Source organism: Bubalus bubalis, chromosome 22 (genome assembly GCF_019923935.1).
Source record: "Bubalus bubalis isolate 160015118507 breed Murrah chromosome 22, NDDB_SH_1, whole genome shotgun sequence".
NCBI classification, from domain to species: Eukaryota; Metazoa; Chordata; class Mammalia; order Artiodactyla; family Bovidae; genus Bubalus; species Bubalus bubalis.
The window spans coordinates 21,561,518-21,584,427 of NC_059178.1; the positions used below are offsets into that span (position 1 = coordinate 21,561,518).

The window sequence follows — 22,910 nt, forward strand, 5'->3', positions numbered from 1 at the left end:
TGTGCAAACACAGTCAGTTTGCTTCCTGCTGTCTCTAATCAGAAATCGAGAGTCACATTGCCTCCTTCCTGGGAATCCTCCACCAGCTCAGGGCGGCCTCTGTGGGGGTTGGGGGGTCCTTCCTCCAGCCTCGCCCCCGAGTCCCCTCTTCCCTGTCCATGATGCCTGCGGTCCCAACCATCTGCAGTTCCCGTGCCCTGCCCTCAGCCAGCACTGCCTCAGACAGGGTGCTCCTTCCACCTGGCCTGCCCCCTGCTCTGGCCTGCTCCTCATGCTCCCCTGGACCCTCTAGGGTGCCGCCTCCTCCTGGAGGCCTTCCGCTGGCCTTCAGCCCCTGGCCTCTGACTGGGGAGCAGCCAGGCCCCCACTAGAGCTGGCAGGAGCTCTGGGAGACTGGCCCCACGTCATCACTACATCCAGTGCCCAGAGCGCACCCAGGGCCTCACAGGCTGGAGCCCCAAAGAGGGAAGGGTCTTCATCTCCCTCTTGGGCTTATGAGGAAAAGAACAACCCATACTCAACTAGTTCATCTTTGAATGTATTTATTCTCTTCTTTTTCTTGAACCATGGAAGGCCCCGAAGGTGCTAAAAGGAGACCTCGCCCCTGTGATGGTCTGGCCTGATGCAGGCTGGAGACAGAGGTGACCAGAGCCCCTGGCCACACAGAATGGCCCAGGTGCTTCCCACGCCAGTGTCTGTGTGAGGGCAGCTTCACGCCACTGTTTACCTGCCAGCCATCACCCCAGCGGTCCACCTAAAACCCCTCTAACCCAAACACCTACCCTCCATCAAGAGAGGCTGCCGCCGGCTGGACCCGAGGGCAAGACCACCTCAGGCTACGGGTTCTCGGGTCTTCAGCCCAGCCCCACCCGCTGCCCCTCTGCCGTCCAAGGTAGCTTGGAAGACTGTAAGACTATTCCTTCTCTCCAGCCTCCTTCATTCCGACAACAGGGCCCGGCCCAGCTCCAGGGCACCTGCACACGGAACATATGAAACGTGGGTGCCCGCCAGCTCCTGGATGGGCATTTCTCAGCCTGGCAATCACAGCTGCCTGGTGGTCCCATCCCCCCGGACCCCAGCCCTCGCCCCTCTCGCCCTTCCTCCACTCAGACTCAGAGAGATTTACAGTTTCTGTCACCACTGGTCTGCCTGTTTATTACATTACTTGCTCTCACATAACTCATGATGTCATCCTGTACAATTTTACGAAAAATTAACCAAGAAATAAACCTATGTTAAAAATATATATATATATTTATAGATACAGGCTGACTTGCATACTTTTTAGCAAATATTTAAGAAATAGCCAGCCACTGTTCTTCCTTTTTGTAACAGTTTCCAATCAGACAAGACAGGAATTTAGAATAAATCTAAAGGAAAGCATTCATGGGAACACTGAATATAAATTATTTAAATAAGTAGTCTTACAGAATGCACTGGCCCCCTTGGAACACTTAATTATTAAAAATCCAGACACTTTTCAAAAGAAGACTTTTTAAGTACTTTATAATCTTTTTTACCATGAAGTTAAACTTATAAAGAAAAATGTGTGATATATAAGTGACAGGACAATTATCCCAAATCCCACCATCCTGGCAAAAAAGGTTTACATTTTAATGGGCTTCTTTCAGCTTTCTAATTAATCCATACAGAAATTATACCTTTTGTTTCTTATTTGGTATCACTTAGAAGAGAAAATAAGAAATCAGCAGAAACTGCCCACTTCAGAGTTCAAATTAAGCTAAGAGACGGATTCATGCCAACTGCTCCTGAAAGGTCACTTAATAATGATAAAAGGAGGGCTTTTCTTGAATGCTGTGCTGGGCCAGGTAGGAGGCAAAGTTCCTGAAGTGGACCATTTGGGCTCCCCTGGTCAGTCACCCAGGAGGCGGGTTTTAGATGCCTTCCCAAGGCCTTGGGGCTTCTGTAGGGCTGGTGGTCCCCTGCCCACAGACCTGCCCCCAGGTCTTTGTCCCTGCTCTTCCCTTTGAGAGGTCACTCAACTTCCTGGCCTCCTTGTCCCCGAGGGTACCCCATCTTTGCTCACAGAGCAGCTGTTCTTATCTGCTGCTCCCATCCCTCACTAAGCCCTTGTCCTGGTTCAGTTTTCCTTCACAGCTCTTAGCATGTCTCCCCATGGTGCTATAAAGTGAAACATGCTCAGCTGTGTCCGACCCCATGGACTGTAGCCCACCAGGCCCCTCTGTCCACAGAAATCTCCAGGCCAGAATACTGGAGTGGGTAGCCGTTCCCTTCTCCAGGGCATCTTCCCAACTCAGGGAGCGAACCCAGGTCTTCCACACAGTAGGCAGGCAGATTCTTTACCATCTGAGCCACCAAGCCTGTCCGCTTATCAGCTGCCTGCCTTCTGCCTCTGGGGGACTCATTCAGCAGAGGGCAGACTCCACTGTTTCCGCTGCAGCCCCGACAGTCAGGCCCCTGGCCATTACGCCACAAACGCGGACAACTAACTCGTCCTACACCCGTGAGGAGACTGGGGACCCAAGAGCTAAAGAGCCTGGTGAGGTCCATGACTGTGAAGACCCAGAGCCAGAATCTGACCCAGAGCGGGCACAGCCCCACAAGGAGAACCTCTGTGCCCATTTCAAGGTGATCCAGACAGCGCCCACCTGGGTGGAAGGCTGCCCTCACCCCACCTAGATGCAAGTGCTCTGGTGGGACGTTTACCCCCCACACTCAAAACAGCAAAACAGGGTTTTTTTTCGTCTCACCTATAAGCCTGGGGCAGGTGCACTTTCTCTGAACTTGACTCCTGCTGCTGCTGCTGCTAAGTCGCTTCAGTCGTGTCCGACTCTGTGAGACCCCAGAGACGGCAGCCCACCAGGCTCCCCCGTCCCTGGGATTCTCCAGGCAAGAACACTGGAGTGGGTTGCCATTTCCTTCTCCAATGCATGAAAGGGAAAGTGAAGTCGCTCAGTCGTATCCGACTCCTAGCGACCCCATGGACTGCAGCCCACCAGGCCCCTCCGTCCATGGGGTTTTCCAGGCAAGAGTACTGGGGTGGGTTGCCATTGCCTTTTCCGAACTTGAGTCCTGATAAGGTGTGAAACAGAGATAATGCCATCTGACCTCCCAAGGCCATCACAAAAATCAGAGGATGCACAGCAAAGAAGTAAGTGCTAGCAATGGCTAGGAGTTATTTGGGTGCGCAAGATTACTTTGGTTGATAAGGGAGAATTACCAGAAGACACCGTGCTGCCACTTGCCTGAGATTTTGATTTTTGTTGGGTGGGGGGCTCGGCTTTTGTTTTTTGTGTCTTTTTAAGAGACAGCACAGCTAAGAAAGCTAAATTTGATGCTACCCTGTACTGAGTCTGATGAACTGAATTGTATATTACCTTTTACGTTTTTACATCCAGAAAGTCATTAATGAGTGAGGGGAAACATGGTCTTATAGGATCTGGTCTTTTGGCAATGCAAGAATCATCTCACCAGAATGTGGGAGCATTGTTGGGGAAAGCATCCTTATTGGGTTCACTCAGTGACAAAGCCCAAGCCTCTAGAACGATGCCTTGTACATAGCAGGTGTTCAATAAATATTTGTGAATGTTGACAGATTCAAAGAATGAATGAGATAATTAAACAACTGTGTGACTGCTCTGTGCCAAAAATATTACCCACTAGATACACATTGAAATTTAAGGAGGAAACATGTCTTTTCAAGCCCAAAGTCGTCTGGTCTTTGTCACTCACTGAGCCCCGTAAAAGCTCTGAAGTGTGAATACACTGGGACATCTTCCCTAATAAGAGGAAAGTATGCCTGATGAGTGTGCCCCAAGAGGAAACTGCGGTTCCTCTGACTGTCAATCTATCATCTTTCCCAAAACAAATATATGCAGGCAATTTTTTTTTCTATTTTCTGGGTCATCGAGCTAAGAGTCTACCTCGCTCCTACATCCTGCATGGGCCTCTCTCTGCCTTTCACATGGGCAGCCACAGAAATGACTTAATCCTCACTCACAGCACCTGCGTGAAGATCGGCAAGCCTGCCATTCCCAATTTGAGTTACGTAAAACCAAGATGTGGGGGCCATGCGAGGTTGCCCAGGATGCACACTATGCAACCTGGAAGAGCACCGAGGTTTTCCCAGTACTAAGGCCCCATTTATTTCATTACAGCCTTTTTAGAAGTTATTTATACCACAGTGGTTTAAATGCCTTTCTTCTTGGGCTTCCCAGATAGCTCAGTTGGTAAAGAATCCACCTGCAATGCAGGAGACCCTGGTTTGATTCCTGGATGGGGGAAGATCTGCTGGAGAAGGGATGAGCTACCCACTCCAGTATTCTTAGGCTTCCCTTGTGGCTCAGCTGGTTAAGAATCCGCCTGCAATGTGGGAGACCTGGGTTTGATCCCTGGGTTGGGAAAATGCCCTGGAGAAGTGAAAGGCTACCCACTCCAGTATTTTGGCCTAGAGAATTCCATGGACTGTATAGTCCATGGGGTTACAAAGAGCTGGACATGACTGAGTGACTTTCACTATTCACTATGGTTGTAAGCTGCCTTTAATTTTTCAATATTATGGGTGAAATTATTTTCTATTTTAAATTTTATTTATTTATTTATTTGTTTTTGGCTGCGTGGGGTCTTTGTTGTTGCACACAGACTTCCTCTAGTTGCAGCGAGTGGGACTTACTGTCTAGCTAGGGTTTCTCACTGTGGCAGAGCACAGGCTCCAGGAGTCGTGGAGCTCAGTAGTTGTGGCACATGGGTTTAGCTGTTCTATGGCATGTGGGATCCTCCTGCACTGGGGATTGAAGCCATGTTCCCTGCATTGCAAGGTGGATTCTTAACCAGACCACCAGGGAAGCCCCATGGATGAACTTATTCTTTACATTTTTTTATAAACAGAATCACAAAACTGGAGCCCTAAGTTCCAAATACAAATACTTTAACAATATAAAAAAAATTAACCATTGTCAACTTGTGTGGATGTTTCTGTACCATGAAATACTCAATCAATACCTTTTAGTCTACATGTAAAATCACACAATGCACTGCAATACATAAAGTGATTGGATATGCTATCACTTGCGTGCAGAATCCAAAAACATGGGACAAACGACCCTATTTACAGAACAGAAAGATAGTCACAGATGTAGAAAACAAACTTTATGGTTACCAAGGCGGAGGAGGGGGAGGGATACATTTGGATATTGGGATTGACATACACACATTACTATAATATAAAATGGATAACTAATAAGAACCTGCTATAGAAACTTCCCTGGCAGCCCAGTGGTTGGGATTGCGCCTTCCGATGAAGAAGGTGTGGGTTTCATCCCTGGTTGGGTAGCTAAGAGCCCACATGCAAAAGTCCTAATATGAATCCCCAAGTTTTCTATTAATCAACAGACGTGGAATAAATTCAGGAAGAATATTTAAAATGCCTCCACTTCATTCTTCCAAAGGCAGAAGGGCCTTCAAAGGCCAAAACTTTGCAAAGTCACTTCACCTGTGTTGCTTCAATTACCCCACTGATTGCTCCAGAGCACAGACGGTCTTTGAGTGTGTTATCATCTTTGTAATGGCCTCAGCTAGAAACCCACCCTTTCTGTGTTTAAAGCCTGGACAGCTTGGTGTGAGATGGTCTTACGGGACATCACAAAGAAGAAAAGGATGAATGGTAACAAGAAGCTATTCCTTGCCCTCCTTTGCGGAGAGAGGTAGGTCATCCTATAACAAAAATAGAACCAGCGGAGGCTGCTGAAGATCCAGCATTACTAAGGCTCTTTTGTAAAAGTCGGCATTTCCAAGTCAGGCTTCAATCTAAAGGACCACAAAAATGAAACCAAGTACCTACTGTGGAGAATTACAAAATGTTCACCAAATTTGAAAATAATAAACAAAGAAAACTCAGCTTCACTCTTGTGGAGAAAATGCCCAAGACTGAATTTGAGCATCCTCCCAACCTCCCTGGACCCAGGCTCGAGAGAGACTGAAATGGAGCAGGACCCTATGTCCTTGCCTCCCCCCCACCCCATGTCCTCTGCCTGCCTTCTGTCTGTGGGAAACTTCAGGCAAAGGATACGTTTATTCAGAGCACTGACAGATGCTGGAACAAAGGAAATAGTCCTAGGAGACTAAATAATAATAATGTAGTCATTAAGCATACTCAAGGACCTTCAGTTCTTTCTCAGGGGCTATAGATAATATTCTGAGCCATATCCTGGGAGCTGTCTTATAGATACCAAAACACCAGGTGGAGAAGTTAACTAAATGATGACCAGAATGTACCCAGGACATGAGCTGCCACAATTCTGAGAACTGACTGCAAAGAAATGGGAACAAATGGACCCTGGAACTGAGATTAACTGTACCTAAAACAACCACGGTGTTGCTGGTCAGACCATTGATGACAGATTTGAAGATGACTGTTAGAGAGGACTGTGCTGTTTCTTCATGTAACCCCTTCCCCAACTCCGTCTATAAAAGCTCTCGCCCCCTGCTTATGGGGGCAGGAAGTCAGTCTTTGGACAGATGTCCGCCACCCTCCCCGTCCCCCTCACCAGCATCTGAAATAAAGCAAACTTTCCTTCTCACCAACCTGGCCTGTTTACTGGCTTTTGAGAGCCAAGCACCTAACTCCATACACATATACTCTTTCATTAAGAGCAGGTGAGAACAAAGGCCTTCAGGGTGAGAAGCCTCTTGGGAAAGGTCAGCTCCCCCAAGGGGGGCTGCTATGTCCCCCATCCAGCTCCCCATCACTGACAAGAATGAAACCAGATTAGACTGGAAAAACAACTAAAGAACCACTGGCTCAAATACAACATTCAAAAGCACTTACTTACACGAGAAAGAGAGAGACAGAAGAGGAGATGGTCAGCTGTGGGGAAGTCACCAAGAACTAGGATAGATTTGAGGTCCTAAACCACAGTGCTCAGGAGCTCAAGGTTCCTCTCTTTGAAGTTATAAGGAGTTAAACGTGGGAAGGAGGTGGGAAGAACGTGATGAGCATCATAATTGTGAAAACATCACCAAACAACATTAAACCCTACTTCATGTTCACAAGGTCCCTTTCCAAGATTACTTAATAAATGTAAATACTGCTACATTTAGATACATGAATGAAGACCTCAATAGCCACTTAAAAAGTATAAAAATTGTGCTTTATCTGAAACCCAATATAGAATAACATCTCTTCCAGCTTGAATCCCGAATGGGGTAAGCTCATCACCCCATTTGTTAAGTGAATCTGCAAATCTAACATTTTAAAGGGATGGGCAATCACAGCCTAAAACTGGTGTCTATTAAAATGATCAACCTCCAATCTGATCAGAGTCTGTAAGTCATCATCTTCCTGCTCTTCCTTGCAAAGAAGAAGTAGAATCTTGCTGGTCAAATGTTTCTCACTCATCAGAAAACTTACTAAGCGTTTCTACAGTGGAAAAAGGATCCACATGTACGAAGACCTTTTTATCCAAATGCTTTCAAGACCACGAGCATCCTCCTAGATTCCCCAGGTGCAAGGTGAGTCACTTCCCCAGGTCTCCTATTTGTGATGGAGGCTTTATTATCTGGATTCCCCAGCTAGAGTTCTAACTACCAAACACATTCGCCAGAAGAGACATCAATCTATTTCCCATAATTTCTGCTTCCTGGGAAAGGATCCCATTGGGTGATGCTCATTAATCTAGCAAGGATGAATCCAAAGATAAAGGAAGTAAACTTTAATTAGACTTTAAAGGTAGAGATACAAGGGTCAACTCTCTGTCATTGGTTCTCTTGAACCATCCTCATAAGATAACCAGCCTTCGCCAACAAACTCAAAAGCCAACACCCTCCCTCATTCGACCAACACCCAGGGGACGCTGACTGTGATATTAAGACTCTTCTGCACCTTTGTTTCTAAAAAGAGAACTTAAAACTAAAAGCAAACCTGATGGCATCCACGGGTCAGAGGTTGGTTTGGTCAAGGTGTTCACTTGCTCCCAGTTGAACTCATCATCTACAGCCTGACTGTATCCACACGTGCTGTAAGGCTCATCAAAGAGGCAACCACCTAAAATGTAAAAGAAGGGAGAGTGATATTAATAATGACTAGACCTCTGGGATAAGCTACATTGACTGCAGGGAACCGTAAACCCACGATTGATGCTCAACTCAATTTGACCCTGACCCCACTGCATCCTAAGTAAGTGTTATCTGAGTACTAGTCATGCCTTGTCAATAATTCTAAATTATATTGTTTCCCCAAAAGACTCTGACATCTTTATAATAGCCACTCAGTTGTGTCTGACACTTTGTGACCCTTTGGACTGAAGCCCACCGGGCTCCTCTAGCCATCGGATTCTCCAGGCCAAAATACTGGAGTGAGCTGCCATGCCCTCCTCCAGGGGATCTTCCAGAGCCAGGGACTGAACCCGTGTCTCCTGTGTCTCCTGCATTGCAGGTAGATTCTTTACCTGCAAAGCACTGGGGCAGCCCAGTTGAAAGTAAAAATGAAGCAAATTTATAATTCATATTTTCCAGATTCATATGAAGTTGGCATAAGTGACTCATGTTCAAAACTTTAATAGAACCATCCTAGGTATTCAACATGTCTTCAAAAGAAAAAAAAATTATAATTTGTCCAAAAAATGAAAAGAGAAATACTTCCATCATAACACTGGCATGCTGGTCAGGGACAAAACAGTAGAGATTGTAGACCTTCCTTGAAAAATATTTGTCTAAGGATTATTCTACATCTAACACAAAAACGGGTTTTGCTTTAATACTTTGGCAATTTGAGGTCTCAAAATTAAAAGAGATTATACATTTGCTTACAGTCCACACAATTTTTAAAGGCAAGGATAAATTCAGAATTAAACATGGGGTAAACATCTGCTGGATGTTGAAGCTAAAAATGAAGCTACTTAAATAAAGAAACAAAGAATAAAAGAAAATGCAGTACATGCAAAGCAGGTCCGCTGTTTCAGCATCTGAGGACACACTGATGATTCAAAAAGTCCCGCCCACATGGTCTCAAATGTCTCTTGTCACCCTGAATCATTACGGCGTCAAGTTTCACATTGCCAAAGTGAAGGGTTATATCAATCATCTTAATTATCATGAAAATTCTACTGCCCATTATCATAGAATGTTATTAATTATATCAATTTAAAAGATTAATTATAATCACTTGCCAATGACGAGAATTGAGGGTCTGGTCAAGAAAACACAAGTGTAAGAATATAATTTCACTGTGGCTGCACCGTATGCCCTGGCAGCAAAAAGATAAATAAAATAATAATAATAAAGTAGTTGCACACACTCAGACATAGGGTCCCCTAGTCCAATTTCCATCCACTTGCTTACATCAATTCTACAACCTTCTAGACAGACAGACAGCTTCCGAACAGGTGCGTGCATGCTCAGTCCCGTCTGACTCTTTGCAACCCCAAAGAATGTAGCCCATCAGGCTCCTCTGTCCATGGGATTCTCCAAGCAAGAATACTGGAGTGGGTTGCCACTTCCATCTCCAGGGGATCTTCCCATCTCAGGGATAGAACCCACACCTCCGGCATCTCTTGTATCAGCAAGCAGAATCTGGGAAGCCCTCTGAACAGGTGGGCACCCAGAATTTAGAAAACATCCCTCTGATTGTAGACGATTCCTTTAAAAAGGCCCAAATGCAGCTTCCTGAAATATATACCCATCTATCTTAGCTCTTCCCTGTGAAGAAACAGTGAAAAATCCCCCTTCTTACACAAGAAAGCTGTTTAAAAAGAGCTGTCAAGTTCTATGTTTTTGCTTCTCCAGGCAAAACATGCTTTGCTCCCCTCCCTCCCTCCCTCCCACTAGAAGGCTCTCAGACCTTCTCCATGGAGGCAGGTGTTCTAAACACTGTCAAGTTTATCAACACTCATCTAAACCAGGGACTCCCAGTACTGCAGCCCCAATTCGACTGACTACTTCCCTTGACCTCTTGCTCTGTCAACAGCCTGAGCTGAGGGCTGGCCCATCCCGGGATTCCTGAAGCCTGGAATCCCACACGTTTCCTCATACCACTGCCATTGAGCCCCTTCTCCCCTTTGCAATAAGGAAAGTGACTTTCTACATTTTCCCTTTCTAAACCCCATCTCTGTTGTCAGTACATCTCTCCAGCCTGGTGAGAGCTTCTGCAATCCTGATTTTGTCATTCGGGTGTTAAGTTATCCTACCTAGGTCTGGGTTATCTGCAAGTTTGATGAAGCATGCTTGCTGTCAGCCTCCAAATCACTGATAAAAGATGTTCAAGGGGCCTTGGGCCATTTTAAGAAGTGTCCCTCCTCTTTCACTCTTTGCATTAAGTCACTAGCTCCAGTGGCCCTGGACACCATCTTCTGTAACGCTTTTAACAGAACTGCCCAATTAAACATTCTGTTGGGAACAGAAAACTCATTATAAAGACACAGCATTAACTCAATACTTCACCTTGACAACAACTGGTAATTTATATTTCCCTCTTATTCAGCTTTAACAAGTTCAGAAACAGAGTGGCTTTGTTTCAAGCACGTAATACTAACAACTTTACAATTTCGGGTAAGAAATGTTAGAAGACTATGCAAACATTTATGAGAAATATTTTTTCTTGGTTGCAAGCCCTAATTTTGATATAGAAAATAGCCTTACTGCTGCAGGAATAAACCCAAACAGCAGTAGCACTTGTAATATTCAAAAGAAAGAAAGAAGCATGAATTTTGACAGAAAAGGGACCCCCAGTGGAAGCACAGACAGTACTTTGATGAAAGTCCTGCCGTGCAATCTTAAGCAGTGAGAAATAGCTTGGGGCATCAGCAAAACAACTGAAGGCTGGTTAAAGATCTGGTTTAGGAACCAGTTCTTCGCACTGCTGCTGCTGCTAAATTACTTCAGTCATGTCTGCCTCTGTGTGACCCCACAGACTGCAGCCCACTAGGTTCCTCTGTCCCTGGAATTCTCCAGGCAAGAATACTGGAGAGGGTTGCCATTTCCTTCTCCAATAAGCAAATATAATGGTGAGAGGTGGTATGGCTGAAGCAAACCCCAACGACTAATACAGTGCTGGTACAAGGATATAATTTCCCTATTATATAAAGCTGCTTTTACCACTTGAAGGAAAACAGAGAATCCACATAGGACTATGGAACCACCGGGAAGTGGCACAGACTGGATTTCCTGTTGCTCCAACCTATGTCTCCCTACACAGCTAGGGACCCATCACTGGCCTTCATCCAACGGACACAGAACCCTAAAACAGCAAAGGTGGTCTGCTGAGATGAAATAGGCAAGAGTTAGGTCAACAGCAATGGGAGAGAGAGCACAGTGAAGGTTTTCGATTTCAAGGCAACTCTGGGTAGACATGATGTGAACAGGTTCCAGGGTCAGACACCTGGCACTTCCTTATTCTTGTCCCACTGACTTTGTGTTTGTAGACAAATCATTTAGCCTCCCTGAACCCCAATGTCTTTACCAACGAAATGTTTCTGATAAGTCAGTTCAGCAGCAAGTGTGGCTGGTCTAACAGAGTTAGCAAGTCTACCAGTATCAGCTATTACTACTAAGAATAATTATTATTACTAATTAGTAAAAGCTATTATTAATAATCTTACTAGGATTTATGCTAAGGTCTTAAATCAAATCTGAATATTCACTGGAAGGACTGATGCTGAAGCTGAAGCTCCAATACTCTGGCCACCTGATGCAAAGAGTCAACTCATTGGAAAAGACCCTGATGCTAGGAAAGATTGAAGAGGAGAAGAGGGTGACAGAGGATGAGATAGTTGGATGGCATGAGTGACTCAATGAACATGAGTTTGAGCAAGCTCTGGGAGATAGAGAGGGACAGGGAAGCCTGGCATGCTGTAGTCCATGGGGTCACAAAGGGTCAGATACAACTGAGTGACTGAACAACAAATCTTCCTTACCATCTGTATCTCCTACAAGGACTCTCAAGAGTTCACTGCACTGCAAGTGGCTGGGATAAATAATTAAAGATTGTAACATGTACTCTGTAGGGAAATGAACAGTGTGGACTTCTCCATGGTACCACAAGAGCAAAGAACAGAGCTTGCTGGGCTTATCAAGTGAGTCCTTGGGGCCAGTGAAGAATGTGACAAGGAAGCAAAATCCCAGAAACATGAGATGAAGACTTTCCAAAAATAAGTCACCTGCAGTTTACACAGACAGCTTACCATCACGTAGAGGAATACTGTCGGCAACAAGTTGCCAAGTTTTCTCCAGAACTCTGGGCATTGGACCAACACCCAACAGCCCACAGCTGGACCATATTCATCCATCAGTCAAGTAAATTATTTCTCTTTTGAGAAGGGGAATCAGGAATAACTGCTGCTGCTGCTGCTAAGTCATGTCAGTCATGTCTGACTCTGTGTGACCCCACAAACGCCAGCCCAACAGGCTCCCCCGTCCCTGGGATTCTCCAGACAAGAACACTGGAGTGGGTTGCCATTTCCTTCTCCAATGCATGAAAGTGAAAAGTGAAAGTGAAGTTGCTCAGTCGTGTCCAACTCCTAGCGACCCCATGGACTGCAGCGCACCAGGCTCCTCCGTCCATGGGATTTTCCAGGCAAGAGTACTGGAGTGGGGTGCCATTGCCTTCTCCAAATCAGGACTAAACCCAAGGTCAAATACGTGATGAAGGAAAGGTGATGCAAGCCAGATGGGTGGTGATCTGCTTCTCTATTGTTCTCTCTCTTACATCAATAGACACACACACGCCTCCACTGTACCTTGAGAAAGGCTTTTCCTTAGCAAATCTGCATACAACACACAACCTGTGAGGGAATAAGGAGTTATTATGTGAAAGGAAGAGTCAGCGGGTGTCAATATCCAGGTAACGGACAACGAGGATGATGAGGCTTGTTCCAGAACAGGCAATGCAACACAGTAACATGCCAATTAAATTAATAAAATTAAAGAAAAGTGAAAATTGAAAAGCAAGAAAAGTAGGGGGGGGGAAGGTAAGAATATGATATCAGGATTATGTAGAAGACTCCCCCATTATCACCAAATAATTTTTTTAAAAGTCATTAGGCTCATTCACTGGCCATGTATTTCACTCTGAGCTTTGGGGTAGCCAGTGCCAAGAGGAAATAATGACTGATTACACAATCCACAGTATCTAGGAGATGATAATATACATACTAAAGCTAGTAACAGGGGTTTCCATTTACTAATGGAGAAGGGCAGGGCAACCCACTCCAGTATTCTTGCCTGGAGAATTCCATGGATAGTGGAGCCTGGTGGGCTATAGTCTGTGAGGTAGCAAAGAGTCAGACACTTCTGAGTGACTAGCACTTTTACTTTCTCACTTTCACAATTTCTAAGGACTTGTTCAACGCTCACACCAACCCGATAACATAGGTACCATGATCCCCATTTTACAGTTACAGAAAATGAGGCACAGAAGGGTTGAGAGCTTACATAGAAGTTTCCAAAGGTGGAAGACAGTGATGCAGAGACTTGCACCCAGGCATCCTGTCTTGAAAACCCACATTCTTAACACTGTGTGACAGTATCTCCCAAACTAAAAACTGGAAAGAAACACAACTCCTAATCCTACATCCAGAGGGAGGGACCTCTCTTCCCAGGGCAGTAGGATGAAGCAATCAACATGCGTTAATGAACACAGTTCTCAGGGGCAACCACCGCAATGGTGCCACAGGTTCTAGGGTCCATTCAGTAACATGTCAGGACAGCACATCATCCAACTTCAATTAGATAAACTTGATTAAGTGGGAGCTCAGAGCATTCTTGGATAAAACTGTAACCTCCCTCAAAATGGTCTTTATGAATATTGCTTCTCTCAAAAAAGTCTTAGTGGACTGCCATGAATTTATATATTTACCCCTCAACTAAGACCTGAAGCCAGCCTGTGCTATTATTGAAGCAATGCACAATAGGTTCTAGAAATAAGATGGAACCATGGGCTTTTTGTTGTTGTTGTTTTATAAAAACTTCAGAGTTTAAAAGAAACAGGTGTCCAGAAGCCTAGGAATTCTTCTCAAAAGTTATTTTATTTTCATTATTTTGGCCATGCTGCCCCAGCTTGTGGGATCTTTTTGTTCCCTAACCAGGGCTTGAACCCATGTCCTTGGCAGTGAAAACAGAGTCCTAACCAATGGACCACCAGGGAATCCCCTCATAAAGCATTTAGATCATTATAACTCTTAGTCATCTTGATATTCCTGAGAGCTAGTACATGGTAAACTGAAAGTGAAAGTGATATTCACTCAGTCATGTCCGACTCTTTGCGACCCCAAGGACTGTAGTCCACCAGGCTCCTCTGTCCATGGGATTTCCCAGGCAAGAATACTGGAGTGGGTTGCCATTTCCTTCTCCAGGGGATCTTCCCAACCCAGGGATTGAACCTGGGTCTCCCGAATTGCAGGCAGATTCTTTACTGTCTGAGTCACCAGAGGGCTGGTCTGTACATGGTAGGCACCCAATAAATGCTTTTTCAGAAACACAGATGATGAATTTCCCAAAGCTCTGTGCAGAATCTGGCCACAATAATTTTGCCTAAATTTTTTTCTAACTGTAATATCCACTTAAACAATGAAAACAATCTCAATTGTTTTCAAAAACACCCAGCCCTGTCCTGATGTGTTCCAAGATGAATCAGCTCCAAATGTGACAAAATCACTGAACATGTTCGTTTTTTTTATTATGGCTGAAAACTATAAGCCAACTAAATGTTAATGAAGTCTCCTCTCAAATTATGGTTTCACTTTTAGAAAAGTTAGTCTTTTTTTTTTCTTTCTGGCAATAATTAAGATAGTAAAGCTAGTTGTCTATAAAGGTCATTCATGATTTATGAAAATAAAATATTATCATTTGCATGTTGAAGGGAATTTATCTTTCTTCTTTCTTAGGAATTTGCTGCTGTTGTTTAGTCACTTAGTCATGATCGACTCTTTGCGACCCTGTGGACTGTAGCCCACCAGGCTCCTCTGTCCATGGGATTTGCCAGGCAAGAATACTGGAAAGGGTTACCATTTCCTTCCCAACCCAGGGATCAAACCAACATCTCATGGCAGGCAGATTCTTCACCACTGAGCCACCAGGGAAGCCCTTCTTTGGAACAGCAGAGAATTATTCAGTAGGACAAGAGTAGTATGCCATCATTAAGACACAGGTTATAACAGAGTGGATGGTCCAATTTTTCCCCAAAGGAAACTTAAAAATTCTTTCACAAGATCGCTCTGTATGCTACTAAAGCTCCAGAACTGGAGAGAAGACAAAAGAAACCAAACCGTCAGGGATCAGAACCTACCCTCTGGAGCAGTATCTAAATATTCTTTGATTGTGACCCATAGTCATGACACCGTAACCCATCACATGTATACGCACACTTCATAAACCACATTTATCTCTACTGAGATACACTGGCCTTTTTCATTTCTGTTCTATCTGATTTTGAAAAGGGTGGTGTCTGGGTTTAGAAAACTGACTCTATGATCCTTCAAAAGGTGCTCCTGTGGCCTTTAAGGTGTGGGGGTAAAAACCATTACCTGGGACCCTTCGTTTAGCTTGAAGTTACTACTCAACTCTATGATGTGAGTGCCCTGTGTTCTGCAAAGTGACCTGTGATCTGCAAAGACCCCAATTTCCTGAACATCCATCACATGCTAGCCAGATTCTGCTTCAGAAAACAGACAGTCATTATTTCATCTAATCCTCACAACCAGCATAAGACTATACTCTCAATGTGTGTGTGGATGCTAAATCACTTCAGTTCAGTTCAGTTCAGTTCAGTTGCTCAGTCGTGTCCGACTCTTTGTCCGACCCCATGAATCGCAGCACACCAGGCCTCCCTGTCCATCACCAACTCCCAGAGTTTACTCACACTCATGTCCATGGATTTGGTGATGCCATCCAGCCATCTCATCCTCTGTCGTCCCCTTCTCCTCCTGCCCCCAATCCCTCCCAGCATCAGAGTCTTTTCCAATGAGTCAACTCTTCGCATGAGGTGGCCAAAGTACTGGAGTTTCAGCTTTAGCATCAGTCCTTCCAATGAAAACCCAGGATGGATCTCCTTTAGAATGGAGTGGTTGGATCTCTTTGCAGTCCAAGGGACTCTCAAGAGTCTTCTCCAACACCACAGTTCAAAAGCATCAATTCTTCGGCGCTCAGCTTTCTTCACAGTCCAACTCTCACATCCATACATGACCACTGGAAAAACCATAGTCTTGACTAGATGGACCTTTGTTGTCAAAGTAATATCTCTGCTTTTCAATATACTATCTAGGTTGGTCATAACTTTACTTCAGTAGCATCCAACTGTTTGAGACTGCATGGACTGTAGCCTGCCAGGCTCCTCTGTCCATGGGATTCTTCAGGCAAGAATACTGGAGTATTTCCTCCACCAGGGGATCTTCCTGACCCAGGGATCAAACTCGTGTCTCTTACATGTCCTGCACTGGCAGGCAGGTTCTTCACCACTTGCACCATCTGGGGAAGCTGATAGTTTCAATGTCTGATCAAAGAACTCGTCACATAACAAACCCCACGCAAATGTCTGTCTCACAAAGCCTAAAGTCAAGAATCAATATCTTTTTTCCCAGGTATCAGGGTATTACCTCTCAGCCCTAAATTCACTTTTCATTGCTTGCTCTGAGAAAATATATGCAGACCCTTTGACTACATGCCCTGTTCCACTTGACAAGGCTTTAAGCTTGGCCAGCAGAGGGTCCTGGAGAGGCAGGGCAGAAGGAAAGAGGGGGCTTCCAGAGCTTCCAGAAGGCTCCCAGCACACATGGCTTCAGGAGCCTCAGATCCACAAGGTCAGGGCTATCTGGCTCCTTCAGCATGTGGTGGCCAATAGGGTCCAGCAGATAGCACTCACCCCTGCACCTCTCAGTGGCTCACCTCCCATGAATAGCTTTCCCGGCCACCCTTAAGGACACTTCCTCCAAGTTCCATGGCTGTGGCCCCACAGGGACTTCCCTGCTGTCCACCACATCCTGGATCTCAGCTCTGGGGGGAAATTCTCCTAGGACTTCATTTCTGCTCGGGAACAGTGGCTGCCTCACACACTTGCTATTACTTCTCTACTCTTCAGAACACTCTACCTATTTGCCAACCTCTCCATTCTAATCTGTTGTTATATTCTTTATGGATACATCCCTATATTTACAAATGTTAGTTTGACGTGGCCAAACATTTCACCCACATCACAGAGAGCTTGGTGTGGGGCCAGCAGTCCAAGCCAGATCTGCATCCAGAGTTCACACTCCTTCAAGTCTACACATCTCCACCCTTCAGGCTCCTCTGGTGGCGCAGAGGGTAACGAATCTGCTTGCAATGCAGGAGATCCAGGTTCAGTCCCTTGGTCTGGAAGATCCCCTGGAGAAGGGAATGGCAACCCACTGCAGTATTCTTGCCTGGGAAATCCCATGGACGGAGGAGCCTAGTGGGCCACATTCCAGGGGATTGCAAAGAGTTGGACAGGACTGAGCAACTAACACTTCATTCTCACCCTTAACCCACCTCCATAAAGTAAGCAAATAACAACCTAAAATATTTATGTAATGACTGTTACATGAATTGCATTGTAAATAAGCTCCTGAAAGTACTGTTTCTAAGGAGCTAATGGAGGACAACCAAATGTTAATTTCTGCCAACATCTGCTGGATCATTGAAAAAGCAAGAGAGTTCCAGAAAAACATCTATTTCTGCTTTATTGACTATGCCAAAGCCTTTGACTGTGTGGATCACAATAAACTGTGGAAAATTCTGAAAGAGATGGGAATACCAGATCACTTGACCTGCCTCTTGAGAAACCTATATGCAGGTCAGGAAGCAACAGTTAGAACTGGACATGGAACAACAGACTGGTTCCAAATAGGAAAAGGAGTACGTCAAGTCTGTATACTGTCACCCTGCTTATTTAACTTCTATGCAGAGTACATCATGAGAAAGGTTGGGCTGGAAGAAGCACAAGCTGGAATCAAGATTGCTGGGAGAAATATCAATAACCTCAGATATGCAGATGACACCACTCTTAAGAAAGTGAAGAGGAACTAAAAAGTGTCTTGATGAAAGTGAAAGAGGAGAGTGAAAAAGTTGGCTTAAAGCTCAACATTCAGAAAACGAAGATCATGGCATCCGGTCCCATCACTTCATGGGAAATAGATGGGGAAACAGTGGAAACAGAGTCAGACTTTATTTTTTGGGGCTCCAAAATCACTGCAGATGGTGAGTGCAGCCATGAAATTAAAAGACGCTTACTCCTTGGAAGGAAAGTTATGACCAACCTAGACAGCATATTCAAAAGTAGAGACATTACTTTGCCAAAAAGGTCCATCTAATCAAGGCTATGGTTTTTCCAGTGGTCATGTATGGATGTGAGAGTTGGACTGTGAAGAAGGCTGAGCGCCGAAGAATTGATGCTTTTGAACTGTGGTGCTGGAGAAGACTCTTGAGAGTCCCTTGGACTACAGGGAGATCCAACCAGTCCATTCTAAAGGAGATCAGTCCTGGGTGTTCTTTGAAAGGAATGATGCTAAAGCTGAAACTCCAGTACTTTGGCCACCTCATGCGAAGAGTTGACTCATTGGAAAAGACTGATGCTGGGAGGGATTGGGGGCAAGAGGAGAAGGGGACGACAGAGGATGAGATGGCTGGATGGCATCAGTGACTCGATGGACGTGAGTCTGAGTGAACTCCGGGAGTTGGTGATGAACAGGGAGGCCTGGCGTGCTGCAATTCATGGGGTCGCAAAGAGTCGGACATGACTAAGTGACTGAACTGGACTGAACTGAAGATACACATACATTTTCGACTGTTCTGACTTTAACAGGTTAAACTGACTTATATACTCAGGCAATCATTCTCCTTGTTATAATTACAGTCCTTTTAAAGTCATTTTGTAAAAAGACTGTAATACTCCTCGAGGAGATTTCTGGAACATTTTTCTCATTTGTTCTAAATACAGAATGACCCCATTTAAGGCAGCCTTTATAAAATGCATAAAGTATTAAATGGGACTCTCTACAGAGAGGGCAAATCAAAAACTAAGTGAATTAATGTTATATGTTCTATTTTCCTAAAATACATGTAATCTCAGGTGGTCCTTTCCATTTATTTCAAATTTAGAGCTGTGAGATAAACGGCTGTAAACTACATTTTCAAAGGATAAACAGAAGCAAGCTATAATATACATAATTGTTTTAAGAGAGGGGAAAAAAATCTGCACCAATATAGCTAAGCCACTGCTTTCCTCTTCTAAATCAATCCCAGTGACTTCTGCATTTAATTGCCTGCCAACAACGAAAGTATATAATGCCTCTTAAACTCTGAATGCCCCACTGATGGTTAGTGAATCGGACAGTAAGCATTATAGAATGCACTTCTACATAATTTAATCTAGCAAGCAGCTTTTACACATTGCACAGGCATTTAAATGGCTGATGCCACACTCTATCATAAGAAGTGTTATCTGCCAATGGATATATTTTATATAGTTCAAAGTAAATGAGTCGTTTTGTTCTTAAAGTTTCTATAGCTTATCACATCGCATTCTTCATTTCATATCAATCTATTGGTTCCTTATTTTTTAAAAAGAACTGATTGTAAAACACAACCATGTATTTTTCCTATTCATCTCAAAATCTGTTTTTTTAAAAAATGGGTTAATAGTGTTATTTCCATTCCAAAATATTGTACGGATGCAGCCAAATCATTAGTGACCTGACTGTCTCGGTTTTCCACGTACAGATAAGTAGCTCAGAGAGGACTTAATTAACTTGTACGAATTCTTTGCAAATTCGAATCTCCCTGAATATCACACTGGTGCTTCTATCCTCTACACCGATATTGAAAAATACAATGTGAAAAGCAGCTGTCTGCCTCTATCAATGCAACAGGAGTAGGAAAGGAAAACTAAATGATGAACAATATCTGCAAGAACTGGCCAGGGCAGATTGAAAAATCCAGATCAGTAGTGATCACCTCATCTCTGGAACCACGTGGGTCCGGAGTCTGAAGTGGGGACTGAGGTTCTCAGAGTGGTTCCCTCTACTTAGAAATACCCAGGGCCCACCTCTGACCTACAGAATCAGAAACTCTGGGGTGGGGCCAGAATCAGCACTCTGTGCTTTAGCAAGCCAGTTGTCGTTCAGTTGCCAAGTCGTGTCTGAGTCTTAGTAACCCCATGAACTGCAGCACGCCAGGCTCGCCTGTTCTCCAGCATCCCCTGGAGTTTGCTCAAATGCATGTCTATTGAGTCGGTGACGCTATCTAACCATCTCATCCTCTGCCTGACCCCTAGATAATTCTGATGCACACTTAGGTTTGATAACCATTGCTCTAGTTTGACCTATTTAACCAGAATCTTCAGGAATCTGTGTTCTTAGGAAAAAAGGTCTCAGAACAAACTAATCTTTGACCCATTTTAGAAAAGTGCTCTAGATCAGTAGTTTCAAACAATTTTAGGAAGGTAAAGATAACTTCAGTTTTTTAAAAAGCCACAACCTTTTATCCAGTCATAAAAAAGAATGAAATAATGCCATTTGCAGCAATATGGATGGCCCTAGCGATTGTCATAGAGAGCAAAGTCAGACAGAGAAAATGATACATGTTATCACATATATGTGGAATCTAAAAAAGAAATACAAATGAACTTACTTACAAAATGGAAATAGACTCACGGACATAGAGAACAAATTTACTGTTACCAAAGGGGAATTAAGGGGTGGGGGGGGGGGGCGGGTTAAATTAGGAGTTTAGGATTAATGTATACACACTATTATATATAAAATACACAAATAACAAGGACCTACTAGATAGCACAGGGACCTACTGTATAGCATCTCCCCTATAGCACAGGGAACTGTACTCAATACCTTGTATTAACCTATAATGGAAAAGAATCTGAAAAAGAATATATATTATATAAATATATATTATATAACTGAATCACTGTGATGTACACATGGAACACAACATTATAACTTAACTATGCTTCATTTTATAAAGCTAAATAGACATTGTGAATATTAAGATTTTTAAAACATAAATAAAAAAAGGTACAACCATCTCATTTTATTTATAAATTATATCATGTAGTACTCCACATATTCAGATTATTAGACACATATATAATTGAAATTTTAAAGTACAAACTACAAAATAAATTTAATTGAAGTTCAATTATTTTCTTCCATACATCAACAGATTATGTATTATATGCCTCAAAGGGCGTGGAGAAAGCCTTTCAGAGATCACTGCTCTAAATAAGTCTTTTTAAGTCATAAATGTCTCTCAGGTGAATAAGGGCAACAGAGTAACACTGCTTGATCAAAGTGCTGAATTCTATTTTCTAATTTCATGCTAAGAAACTCTCTATCTGTAATTTTTCTCCTAAGTGGAACTACTCAACAAGAAGATACCCTAGGTGGAAAACGATCCTGGGTGTTGGTCAGAGAGACCCAGGAAATTAATAAAGGACAGAATTTAATTTTATGCCCTGTAATGCTCCTGCCAGTTTAGTATGATTTACAAATCCATCTCTTGATGATTTTATTAGCATAAAATCATTATCTGGGACAGCTGATAAAATAAACTCCAGAACTCACCCACAGGCAGTACAGCCAAGCTGTATTATCCAGCTTAAAACAGCCAGCTAATGGTTTATTTTCACTGATTAACCCAAACTCAACTAAATATATTTCCCTCCATGAACATTTTTTTCTACACATCCCATTTGTTGAGTAGAATCAAATCATGCATAAGGAAAAAGTCAATACAATTTCCTCTATCCTCTTGGTAAAACGTTCATCCCAATTTCCTGTCATTAGGAGTATTTATTCTACAACAAAAACTGGGAACTTGTAAGGCTCACTCAACTCAATTGGAAATTGAGGCCCGGATTCATGAAGTCCTGGACCTGTCAGCGACCTCTTCTATCTTTGGACATGTCACAGATTGTGTGTCTAGATTGTCTGTAAAAAGGAAATACACACATCATAGGTACAATTAACATGCACGGTTTCAACCATGAAAATAGAAGTCTTTCCTTCAGCCCAGGAACCTCAGAAGCAGGTGCCTCAGTGGGTGAACATCAGTCACTGTTCCTTCATCCTGCACACCTCCTAAGTGCAAGCATCTCACTGGGCTCAGCATCACCCTCATGTTTAAAGATGTGCAGCCTTTGAGCCACAGGATGCTGGTCCTCCACCTAGAAGTTCCTGAAGAATGTCCAGGGGGCAATTCTGCCCCTGAGCACATCCCCGAGGATTTATTTATGCCTATAGAAGACATGACACTTTCATACTGTTTATTATCCATCCCCCCGGGAGAGGGTGGACTTGCTGGCAGATGAGAAAGTGCACTTACTGTTAGGATAAGATGATGAACATCAAAGGGGACCACGGCCATGCATGGGCATGGGATCTGAAACAGGAAATGAAAGTGCCAGGCAGTTTTGTGTGGATGCTGCCAACGCTGGTTGATGGACCACAGGCCAGAGGCTCAAGCCAAAACCCTGTGAGTCAACCACGAGTCCTCCCAACACCTTCCCTTCCAAACAATTTCCTGAAACTTTCTCCTATGCAACTCCCATCCCCTGCACACCACACCTGGGGTTTCAGCTCACATTCCCACTAAACTTGGTCCACCCTCTTGTGTCTGGACTCTGCCCTCTCCAGTTTATCCCACACACAGCCAACAAGCTGGCCTTTCATAAAACACATGGCTAAAAACGGCTGTTCAAACTCCCTGTTTAAACGACTCCAGGGCAGCTTGCTGACCATAGGATAATGTGCTAATGTTATCATGGGACCAAGGAGGTTTTCCAGATTTGACCCCCATCTACCTATTTATCTTCATTTCCTGCCACCATTTCCCTTCCAGAGTTGTTGTTTGTTATTCAGTCACTCAGTCGTGTCTGGCTCTTTATGACCCCACGGACTGAAGCATGCCAGGCT

General features: G+C 44.0%; 1 protein-coding gene across 7 annotated transcripts in view; it reads right to left on the reverse strand.

Annotated features, from left to right (window-relative positions):
- Positions 1-22,910, reverse strand: part of PTPRM (protein tyrosine phosphatase receptor type M) — a 661,882-nt gene that overhangs the window by 486,997 nt on the left and 151,975 nt on the right. For all 7 annotated transcript variants that reach the window (XM_006044986.4, XM_044934694.2, XM_025273106.3 and 4 more), the window contains exon 2: positions 7,901-8,023. In XM_006044986.4, the coding sequence (XP_006045048.1) occupies positions 7,901-8,023 (123 nt within the window). The remainder of the gene's footprint in view (positions 1-7,900; positions 8,024-22,910) is intronic.